The 12,360-nt window shown below is 44.4% G+C and overlaps 1 protein-coding gene across 3 annotated transcripts in view; it reads left to right on the plus strand.

The window, feature by feature from the left end:
- Window positions 1-451: 451 nt before the first annotated feature.
- The window catches only part of samd10b (sterile alpha motif domain containing 10b), a 51,084-nt gene continuing 39,175 nt past the window's right edge, over window positions 452-12,360 (plus strand). For 2 of the 3 annotated variants that reach the window (XR_005075852.1, XM_037102789.1), the window contains exons 1-2: window positions 452-851; window positions 9,033-9,161. Coding sequence is in view for 2 of the 3 variants with exons in the window: in XM_037102789.1 (XP_036958684.1) it covers window positions 839-851; window positions 9,033-9,161 (142 nt within the window). In the remaining variant the exon portion in view is untranslated. The remainder of the gene's footprint in view (window positions 852-9,032; window positions 9,162-12,360) is intronic. The other variant, XM_037102793.1, reaches the window with a different exon arrangement.

The raw sequence follows: 12,360 nt of genomic DNA on the forward strand, positions 1-12,360 counted from the left end.
GACAGCTGGGATTGGCTCCGGCAAAAAACCCCGCGACCCCATAACAGAGATTTAAAGCAGTTACAGACAATGGATGGATGGATTTTGTCATCTATGTGTGAAAGTATAAACAATGAAAAAGAAACAATAAAAACAGCAAAAACAGGAAACGTAAATAAAAGATAATGATAATTTGAAAAATAACCAATTGGGAGTCATATCAAAATACATTTCTGGAATATATAGTTTTAGAAAAAAATAATCGCTGATAATATTCTTGCTGTAGCCGATATGGATATGGAGAGCGAGAGAGAGAGAGAGAGAGAGAGAGAGGGAGAGAGAGAGGGAGAGAGAGGGAGAGAGAGAGAGAGGGGGAGAGAGAGAGAGCGAGAGAGAGAGAGAGAGAGAGCGAGAGAGAGAGAGAGAGAGAGCGAGAGAGAGAGAGAGCGAGAGAGAGAGAGAGAGCAGTCGCTCCTCTGGATCGAGTAACAGCTGGTGTCGGGGCGTAGTGACCTTTTGTCTTCCGGCGGTCAGGTGCGGAGGAGAGGGGGGCGGAGATTGAGCAGAAGGAGCCGCTTCACATCGGACCGGTCCCGGCGTCCCGGACAAACAAATGGCCGTGAACCGGCAGAGAGGGACAGAGTGATCCAGGTTTCTTGTTTTTTTTTAAATTTTATTTTTTTAATTTCTATTATCTCTTAGCGCGTCTGCAGCGCAGAGAGCTGTGTCCATGCTCACATAGGAGGTTAAAGAGGGTAAGAAGCGCTCTTCATCCTCACACTCAGCGCATTTCATCCATCTGGCAGAAGAATGGGAGAGTCCTGTTGACACCACGGAGAGATACACGCTGAGACCGACCATGGCTGTGGACGGTAAGAGCGCTTTCTACTGCCCTCACCGAAACAAGCCCCACAGTTAATGACGACTCCACAGTGACCTCACAGCACTTCTTAATGTTAAATGCCACGTTAGACCTCAGCTGTGTATGCATACAGGAACCTATTTCCAGAGGGGCATGATGTTAAAATGTAATACATGCTGGTTCACCTGAAGCCTCTCTGTAAATTGGAGTTAATGCAGCTATTTAAAGACTATATATGTAATTTTCTTGATTTTGGACTGAACCAAAATCGTCAAGAGTTGTTGGGGCAGGATTCCAGACGCTGTTGAGACAAAGTGCGACTTCACATTTTTCTGTCAGGGTAACTTGCATTTGACATGATCCACTCTGAAACTTATGAGCGCCCTGCACGCACTTGCATCTTGTTGGAAAATATTTTAATATTCATTGCAGTTAAGCAGCTGACATATTTTTTACCCTGTGCTGGAAGTTTAGTGTTTCTTGACAGTGGTTATTAGCGGGCCAGCGAATGCTTCACCTGGGTAAATTACAGCCCGGCTCAGGAACACAACAATGAGGCAGCAGTCTTTGTTCCTCAGTCTTTTGTTTGACTAATAATAGAGACTTAATGCTGTACACGGAGGTGCTCTTTTATTCAAAATGAATATATTCTTCTTTTATGTATAAAATCAGAGGAGCGGCAAACCCAGGACTTCATCAAGGAGTGTTTTTGTTTGCTTTGTTGTCAAGTTTTTGTTTTGTCTGTACAGTATTGAAAGCAAAAACTACGACTACACTCACGCCCTAACCACCATCCATCAACTGCAACTGGAAAACATTGTACAAGTCATATGCAATTACAGTTCTGACTTTAAAAAGAGGCATCACAATCAAAGTGTATTTTTCTTTTGTGTTTGTTCGGATTAGGGCTGCAAGTCGCCATTATTTGCAGATCAATATGATGATTCTCAGCTAATTGATTCATGTTTTGTCTATCAAATGTCAGAAAATATTCAATTGTTTCTGAAGCCCAAGATAACATTTTCAAATAGCTTGTTTTGTTCTATCAACAGTCCAACCCCCCCCCAAAAAAATGAATTGATTATAATATAAAACAGAAAACAAAAACAAACAAAAAAAAACATTTTAAAGCCCCCCCTCCAGTCAAAAATGTGTTGTGTTTGAGAGGCGGGACTACGAGCGTGATTAAACAGATAGTTTGGAAGCCAATTCTGTTCCAGTATAATGTTGAAACTTGAAGCCTTCAGTGCACATGACACTTAAAATTCACATCCTGTGTAGTTAAAGGGGCAATATGTAGGAATTTTAGTTGAAAACATCAAAAAAATTGAAACAGTTTTGACGTTATAAAGTCTATTTGCACTGTTGGAGAGATATCTACTGAAGTAAGCATGCTAACCAGTTAACCCCAGTCTGAAGCTTGCGTGCTGGTGATTTAAACACCAACACTTCTCTGGTCCCTGAGCTCCCAGTCCGGACCGCTAGGTGCACAGCTAACTGTGCTAACTGCTGGTACCATTAGTAGCAGTTAACAGTTGCTCTGTTGATTTTCCACCTCCTATTTGTTTCAAGTGTGAATTTGACAGGTATTCATTTCTTACATACTGCACCTTTATAATGTGTGAAGTGAAAATTTTTTGCATATCCATATATATTCTGGAGAAGTGGCCACGTTTTTTCTTTTAAACCTATGTCAGATACACATTACAGAATGTATACAGTGTGCATGCTTTGATAAACGCGTGGAGGGGCTCTTTAAAGCTGAAAAAACTCTAATGACCAAAAAAATGGTTTCCAGGGAATGTGTATAGATTGAAAACATCTTTACCAGATTAGGTCAAATTCAGCCTCATTTGAAAACAAATGTCTGTTCACAAGCCTCTGAGAAACCTCGCCCAGTTCCCCAAAGCTGATTAGCCATAACTACACTTGGAAGCTTGAAAGTATTTTCCGACTGTTTGTACCACAGTTGTTGTTGTTGTCCTGCATCTCTCTCCCCCCGTTTGTTTGGCAGGCCGGTGTTTGCTCCAGGCTAACATACTTAAGTGGAGCCTAATCAGAGCCCTTCTGTGCTCAAGGGCAATACTGCTTGTGAGAGCACCGGTGTGGTGGCAAGTGTGTTCTCCATCTGTCCTCTGTCTACTGAAGCAGGTTAGCTCTTCATTAGCATGGCTGCAGGTAGGACACTCAGCCAGATACGCATGCACGCCCAGTGACACATTGGGCTATCTATAATTAATCCATAGTTTACTTAAGCATCATTAATTTACTCAGGGCCCTGGGCGTTGGGGCCACCCTGTCAGTGTGCCACTTAAACTTTAAAGAGTGTTGGTCTGGAAAGACTCAAGCACTGTTTAAAGATGATAAACAAGGCTTGATTTTACAGGAGCAGGAAACAGTAACATTTACCAGCAGTCCTCGTGCACAGATGCAGGTTAAGGCGCCCTCGTTTGAGGGGACTTTGTCCGAGATTTCAATTTAAAAAAAAAATCTTCTGCACTAGAACTGAACGAGAACAGTCGCTGGGAACAATTCATCACTTCCCTCTCAAAATTGAGTGACAGCAAAATCAGCTCCACATTGTACCGAGTGTGGTCCCGGACGCCATTTGTTACCCGTGGATGTTTTAGCTGCAGGTATGCACAGTATAATAGCTGAGTTGATTGGTAATGTCCGCATTGATTTCCATTTGACAGGAGGTCGCGGTTCCATTGTTCGGTGGGCTGCTGGCTAGGAGCCCGTAACACTATCAATTACAAGGGGTGACCCACATTTTAACTGGCGTAATAGACATTTTTTTTTTTGTCTCATCTTGATGTAAATTGCTGGTAAAATTACATTCTCCTTCTTGCTGCCCGCTAAACAACGAGTCACGCCATATAATTATGTTCCCCTCCACGTTTGGCTATTCAGAGTGGATAAAATTCATCAGACGGTTGCTTAAATCGCCCAGGACATCTGGCTGTATTGTTATATCTGAGATAAGCAGCCGTACAAATTATGCTACCGGGCCACTCCATTGTCCAGCACGCAACATCCAGGAGGAACATGTTATCAGCGGAGGAAGAGAGAGTGAGCAGCGTGGTCCATCCACTGTTCACATCAAGGATAGACATGGGGGCGACCCAGTGTGTGTGTGTGTGTGTGTGTGTGTGTGTGTGTGTGTGTGTGTCCACTCAAATGGGCAGGCCTGAATAAGCTCAGCATGCAGGAGATCCAAAGATTCGGGTTGTTGCAGAGAATTCCAGGGTGGCTTCCATCCATCCGTATACTGCTAGACATATGTGCTCACCATCAACCTGACAGGCGAACAGGGAGACGAGGCACGCAGCTGGATCAGAATCCAAAACACAGCCTATTTATTTGTCTCTCCGAGCATGTGGGTGGACAGTCCGCTGTAGCAGGGTCGATTTTTGGATGTCTGCATGATGGACATGCGAATGGGAAGGGAGCTCGCGGATGTGGTGAAATGCGGACGGAGTAGATGCCTGAAAGTAAAAAGGAAGATTTAATGGGATTTGCTTCCTTTTATAGCAGGCAGACATGACACAAAAATTAAGTGACGCTTCTATGAAAATGGGCTCTAGAGGAATATAATGACTTTCTTGTTTGTGTTAATCGGAGAAACCGTAATTTTTACGAAGATGTTTTGAGAAAATATTTTGTCTCATGTGTCTGCTTATTCAGATTCAACAACGTCTTCACCACTGATCTTTTTTAAGCCAAAGAACTGTCAACCCTCGAGACCCACACAGCACACAAACACAAACACAAACACACCCTTTCTTCTGATCAGGTCACACAGTCGTCGGCTCAGTCAGCTGTGAAATAATTGCCCCTTTCCAGAGGGGCGCTCCTAGGATTCCAATCTGTACGTGTGCGTGTGAGCGCGTGCTCGTGTTTTGGTCCGTGTGTTGTGTGTGTTTTTGTTTGTGTATGTGAACATGCAGAAAAAAAAGCAGAAGGGAAGCCAACCCCCTCCGTGGGTGGGACGCTCGGGGGTGGGGGGTGGGGGGGGACGCGGTGTGGATTGTTAGCTTTACACAGATAAATACAGCCTTTGTTGTTTTTCCTGGCATGTGTCACGTCGCCTGCTGGAGACAGCGTCCATTTGGCGCAATTGGAGTCGGAGCCAAATGTGTTTCTGGCCTCCGTTAGTAAAGTAATATGGTAATGGTGTGTTAACCCTCTCGGGAGGGATCACGCCATGATTTTATTTGTGTGTTTGCGTGTGGGAGAGCATGCAAGCTGTTAACCTCTTTTCCCCGTCCATCGTCATCCCCTGCTTCCTCCCAGCATGGAGTGTGTCACTCAATATAATGCACAGAGAATCCGTCTTGCACATGCACACAAACCCCCTCCTGTCATCCATCATCAACTCTCTGATCTGCCGCCGCTCCGCACCTGCACCTGGCCTGATCCCGTGGATTTTTTTAAGACTCGCAGAAAGAGGAGCAAAGACAAAATGGACAGAGATAACAGTGCGGACAGAGAGGGATGTGTTCGTCTGAAGCTCTCTTAATGTTTTGACAAGAGCCCTGACATGAAAAGTGCTCATAGTTTGTTCCTTCAGACGAGTGACGTCTTGAAGGATGTGTGATTTTTATCAAAACCTGGTACTCATTTTTTTTTTTTTTTAAGCTTTTCCGTCATTTCTACCAGTTTTAAAGACAGTGGAGAACACGGTGGCCGTGCTGTGAGAACCATACGTGTTCAGATGATCAGACAGGTTGGAAACAAGGCAACAGTTGGTCTGTAAACTGTGATGGATAATCATTTTACAGTGTGTTTTCTCCTTACAGTTTGTTTGGCTTAACACAGAGTTGGTTTAAGCGCTGCGTGATTGTGCGACTTAAAAGATTTCTCCACTAATTTGAAACCCTTGTGTGTCTCACTCACACTGGATGGTTTCAAACAAAAGGATCAAAACTGATGCAACAGAACCATTTTAATAGATGTTGTCTTTTTTACTCCACCTACTCGTGTCAAAGGAAGGTACTGATGTTAGGCACAATCAGTGGTGTGAGTTGATCAGTGATCCACACAGGTTGCAGCCAACAGTTGAACACGCCCGCGACCTGCAGATTAAATGTTTAAGTTTAACGATCACTGTGGTAAAATATGCTTCCACCACCGCCGTTACGTTTTAAAGTGGTAATTACCTGGATCTCAATGAAGAGTCGCTGGTAGACGAGACAGATGCATCATCACTTTGGCTTCCGTCGGGTGAAATGTGACTCTGGCAGTTTTGTTGGTGTCATCGCAGAGGTAGATCATAAGATTGTGACGTTTATTGCAGCGTCAGTAATAACTTGTGCCTCCCCTTTGACACGCTGCTGCCATCTCATCCTCTAGCGGCTCTTGTGTCTCTTAGCCTGCCAAGCACAGAAGCCTTCAGTGTTAATAGGCTATTACTCACCATGTGTTAGCAGTGCGGTGTGGTGACCACGGCTATATATCTAAGAGGTGGTAATACAGCACTCATACAAAAAGATGAGAAATAAATAATACATCAGTTAATAACAATGCTTAAGCTAGAGGATATGGCCCAAAACTAACTAACTATTTACATCTTGGTTTTTGAAACCTCCTTAAAAGCCTTTCATAAATGGTTAGATTATATGGCAAAATCAAATATTACAATGTTTCTGACCAAACACCTTGATATTGATATTGTGACAATATTATAAGGATGACTACTGGAACTTTGACAAAATATTAACAGCATATATTTAGATAAATCATCGTCAGTGACGTGGATATAATGACTATTTTATATCAATACACAATATTGATATTAACAACAGTACAACACACAATATTGATTTTAAAAACAGTACACTACACAATATGCAAAACTATACACTATATACAATAAGATCCTTAGCAGTTCCAAGAATAAGATTAAATACCAAGCAAAGTGGAAATTAGTGGATAATAATAAGCTGTAATACATGAATGTTGATGACTGTAGACGGAGAGAAGTGACTATATCATTGTTTATGGCGATGTTGCTCCTTGGTGAGCAAAATCTTATCATTTTGGTGGAACTGAAACAATAGAGCAAAGACTTAAATCACGATAGAAGGCGATTATTGTCAGAGGAAATCATGCGTAACACTGGATTAGGGCGCTCGACGCCGCTCACTACTAATTCAATAATCAGTTCATTTAAGCTGACACATCCATCAGAGTTGGTGTTGATGGAGAACACTTTCAGTGAGTTATTGATCTAACTGATCTGTCAAGTGGTCCTTTCTGACCGTCCGCCAACTGTCACGACCCCTGACCCAGTGCGCGGGGGTGGGCTCGACAGAGGATGATTCAGTAGATAAACATTTACGCTCCGGTCCTACGGGCTCTTTCACCGATTGATGAAGTGGTAAAAGAGGAGAGTCCTGCCGCGGTATAAATCAGCAGTGGATTAGCAGGACACAGCAGAGTGTGCTGGAGTTTTGGGATTCTGTACGGAGGCGTCACACTTCAACTGTCTCATCCTCTCTGCCCTCGCCACTAACCTTGCCATCCCTGTAATGCTTCCAGAAATGACAGGGCTTCACCGTTCTGATCCAGCGCCCTTGTGTCGGGTCCGACTTCTCCCCTCCCCTCACACTCCCCGCACATCCTCCCCCCTTCCTCGCTTCTTTTCTCTCTCTGAATTAGAGTGCGCACAGGCCCATATCCAATTTCTCCGCTTTAATTAGCCTTCTGCGTAGGGAGAGGGATCGAGGGAGAGGGGCTGAAAGGGTGCAGGGACGGATGAGGAAGAGAGATGTAATTTTTCTGAAGGATTGCACTAATTAGGTATAATTTCATACAGAGGTTGTATCCCTCATGTACAACACTGTTGTTACTTAATACGCAAACTCTTAAACCATCACTTCTCGCTGTATCCTTCTCCCGGCCCGCACATGCTCAATCAGCTTAATCAATGTGTTTTGGCTTTTCAGATAAAGGACTTGTTTACTTTCATTTTTACGCCGTAATTGCATTAGCCGCGTCGCAATCATTCAATTTGCCATTTATGAATGCTGCCCATTGTTTCTCCTCGTCATTACCGCCTGTGCAGAGAAAATCAGGACGAGGCCGCGCTCCCTAATATCCCCGTGTCCTCCGTCTCATCCTTGGCCAGATGTCTTTCAACCTGAAGTTTCAAGGAGAGGGCTGAACCTCCCCCCCCCCCCCCCACCCTACCAACTCACTATCCCTCCCATTAGAGCCTGCTAAACAAACAGTCTAATTAAGTGTGGCCTTGTGCGATAGGGTAAGCTTGGAGCTTTTCACACCTTGTTAATAGGTTGGCCCCCGCTCCTCCTACTGAGTGCCGGGGGTCAATGTGGAGCCCGTGGTTCAGATTGCCCATTAAACCAAATGGCTAATGGCTGCAGTGACACCACAACAAGGCAGACATCCTCGCACGCTCAGGAGCACAAGTCACGTACATCCGCTGCAATGGCAATTACGCCGCCACTTGCAATCTAAGAGCATGATCTGTGGCTATTGTTTATATGCATATAGAGCACTGTGTGTGTGTGTGTGTGTGTGTGTGTGTGTGTGTGTGTGTGTGCAACTTTTGAAATTGAACATGTTTTAGCCTCGTCGGTCATACCTCGTCCAAAAATAGAAATCAATTTTGCGTTCTGTCTCCCCCTCTTCTTATCAGCCTATTTCTCGCACCTTTTTTCAAAAATGCCTCTACGCGCCTCACCTTCTGCAGCTGGCTTGCTTACTTTGTGCACATTCCTCTCCCACTCCTTCTTTGTCGCCCTGACGTGTGTCGTAATCGCGCCCCGTGAATATTCAGCCCTGACAGGGCCTGTGGAGGCTGGCTGTCACAGTGCTGATCAAATGGGCCCTCAATTTACCATGTCAATAGGCAGCCAAGTGTCAGCGCGTCAGTTCCACAGCTGAGGTGGGGAGAGAGTTGTCTAAGCGCAGCTCAACTCTCTTTAACCTCCGGAGCTAACAGTCTTCCGGCGTCTCCTCACACATCTCGCTGCATTTCATTGCCTGTTTTTCAGGTTTCCCCCTCAGCTGCACTTCATTCTCGCGTCTGTCTCCTGCCCTTATTATTATTTTTTTTTTTTGCAACGTTCCTAAAAAGTCCCTTTTCCAGTCCCACAATCCTTTGCATGCTCATTAAAAATGTGAGATTTTCACTTCACAAGCTTTTCCCTTTTCTCCCACCCAGACTCACTGAGCCCAGGGGAATCTCTGGCTGAGCTGTATAACAGCCATATGGCACTATCAAGGAACGCCTCACACCATGGCGACCATATACTGCAGAGATTTACAACACGCTCAGACTATACGGACATTTGTGAGTACTTTAATGTGGCATGTTTGCGTGTGGATTATCTGCCTTTCAGCCGCGAGTAAAAGCTGACTCTGACTCTGATTTTCTTGATGTCACAGCCCAGAAAATGTCCTGCAGGCTGAGCAGAAGAGATCCCTTTTAGCCTAAATGTAACCCACTACCTCATGCACCCCCTCCTGACTTTCTATTAAATTATTCATTTGCAAAAAAGGAAATTGGGGCTACAAAGCCAGAATCTGTACAGCATTCACTGATCGTATTTTACAAAAATGAATGTGATTTTATTTGACTTTGATCTGTTTCTTGATTTGGAAGCTAAATTCGAGCTAAATTAAAATCTTCCCATAGTTTTCTTTGAATTTGTTGTTTTAATACTTTACTTTGGTTCCTTTACATCAGGCAGTGGGAAAAGCGACTGCCACTCTGCAGCCTTTGTGTACAAAAATGCCCTTTTGAGTGTCTGCACCCCTTTGACCTGATTTAGTTGAAATCCACTGAGACATGTGGCTGTTGTACCTTATCCGTAGATTAAGAAGGATTTGGCCCGCAAAAGTGGGAGATAGAAGCAGCGGGATGTGATTGCCTAAGTGCTGTGTGGGTCACAAAGGCTGCGGGACTGAAAGACAGACAGAAAAAGCTTGGGGTGATACGTGTACAGCCGTGTATGCTTTGACTGTGTACACGCACCGGGGGCGTTGTAAGACTTTTGCAGAGCTTGACAGTCGCTTTAAGGGATAAACAGCCATCAGTCTGTCAGCGTCTCGATATATTGCCCTAAAAAGCAGTGATTTCTTCATTCCACTTCATCTGCTTTTGTCTTGTCCTCCAGCCCTTGTTGAGATGCTTTTATAGAACTTTTCCCCAGAAATAGTAGTTATATTGAGCTTGGAATGACAGACGTTGAAGTGGTAGCAAGACCAAACTACTGTCGCGGGAGGCAGCCGAGGTTACAGGGCTGTCAGTCAGAGTTAGTGGGGGCGGGCTCTAAGCTGTCATCCCAGCGTTTTTTCGGTCTCGCCCTACATATCAGGTCACTGGTGCTCTGCAGGCGTCGGTTGTGTTGGCAGGGGCCAACACACACAAGAGCACACGCACGTACTTCTACGCACATAGCGCAAGTTACATATATGCATGCAGTCTATGCACACGCGCGCGCATTTGGACTCGCGGGCTGAGTCACCGACCGTGGCAGCGATTTTTCAGCTGGGAATAAAAACTGACACAAGTCCCGTATTAAGTTTGCGAGAATCTCTCTGTCATCAGTGGATGGAATAAAACCTTTCAAAATGGATCACCAGAGATGTGACAGATCTTTTGAAACTTTTGAAACTGGTTTAGAGGCCAATGTAATTGGTGACTGCAGAGGAAAGTGCGGCTACCCTCCTGAGGGATATCAGGAGGGACGGGCTTGAGGTGCACCCAATTTGGCTGAAAGTGAAATAATTAAGTGTCGGATAATAAAGTACCTCTTTCTTGTCCTCTCTCATCTGAAGTAAAAATGGCTCACAATCAGCCAGTGCTTTAATATGAGTGCAGACGTGGGTGTGTGTGCGTGTGTGTGTGTGTGTGTGTGTGTGTGTGTGCGCACGTGTGTGTACGTGCATGTGTTAGAAAGTGAGAAAAGCCAGTAAAACGGGGCTGCTCATGCATGCTATTAATGTCTCATTGTTAACATGATGTGTATGTGGGATAATTGGAGTGTGTGTGTGTGTGCGTGTGTGTGACTGTACGTAACGTCTGGGTGATAATAAGGAAATGGTTTAGTGGAGTGGAAGAGAGGGTGGGAACGAGAACCAGTTTGGCACTGCACTGCTGGAACAGAACCGCTTAATTCGCCCTCACACACACACACACACACAACCACACACACACGCCATATAAGTGGCAGTGTCAGCATTAACAAGTGAGCACACACATCGGTTGACGTGGTCGCACACACGCTGAGGTTGATTAATGCTTGGGTCTGTGAGAGGAGCCCCGAGCAGCCTCTGCTTCACAGTGCTGTCTATAGAACATCTGGCGCCATTAGAAGTCAACGTTAGGAGTTATCAATAGAGAGCTAATAGTGTTTGAAAACCTGACATCGATAGGGCACAGTGATGTATTTGCCTCAGCAAATGGGTGAAGGAAGTAGATTCTAAATCACCTAATTACACTGACTATTACTGTAGCGAACGTTTTACGCGGTGCAGAGATTTACTGTCGTAGCTGCGGATGGTTCAATCACATGAATAAGTCAAAGTGTTGGGTCATTAACTTCACAGAGGAACACAAACATTTGATGCCGGCACCACATGAAAAACGACATGAGTGTTGTCTGTGTGTCTCTGGTGTGTTCGGAGTTGAATTATAAATGATTTCTAATATCGACTTGCGGTTTCTTTCTCGGTTAATCGATCTAGCGTTCTGTCTGTGAAATACTGCGTACATTTTCTCAACCACCACACGAAGGGTGAAACCTGGAATTCTGTTCAAGTTATTCAAGTTAAAGAAGACACATTATGCTGATTTTCACACTGCACCTCCCCCTTTGTCTGAAACATTGTTTTAGCGCCTGTCTCTTTAAGGCCATTCTCTCCAGATTGATCAGTTCACACACACCTGACTCAGCACGACTTACAACAACAGGGCAGCTGTGCTAAATCAGTTATTTAGTGGCAAACTAGCAGCGAGGCATACATTATGCAAATGTGTGACATAGTGACATGGTGTGATATCACAGACTTTGAGGTGGGACTAGTGACAAGGCTTTTCAGGAGCAGCGTTTTCTGTGGGAGAGTGGAGCTTCTGTTTGACCTTTTAAACTCTCAGGATCTTTTACATGCACCAGATCCTATATTAAACGCTGAAACAAACGAAAATGCCTAATAGGTCTCCTTTAATTAGCTTCTATATTAATTCCATACCTGCTGGAGTGAGTTGGAGAGACATTTAGTTGAGCTAGTGCAGCTGAAGTGCCTATTAAGTCCAGTATAAAAGGATTTTCATGTTTTGGTAAGAACCTTTGTTCGCTTTCTTGCAGATAGTTTGATTTTGAAGATTAACATTAGTCTTATGCTTCAAAAATATGAAGCTACTGCCGGGGGCTAGCCTGGCTGTGTTCAAAGATACCTCCAGTGCGAGCACCTCTAAAGCTCTCTAATTAACACATCATCATGAGCTAAGATAATCACCTGCCGGCTCCAGATTCGTATTCGGTGCA

The sequence above is a fragment of the Acanthopagrus latus genome, chromosome 7 (assembly GCF_904848185.1).
Source record: "Acanthopagrus latus isolate v.2019 chromosome 7, fAcaLat1.1, whole genome shotgun sequence".
In the NCBI taxonomy this organism is placed as follows: Eukaryota; Metazoa; Chordata; class Actinopteri; order Spariformes; family Sparidae; genus Acanthopagrus; species Acanthopagrus latus.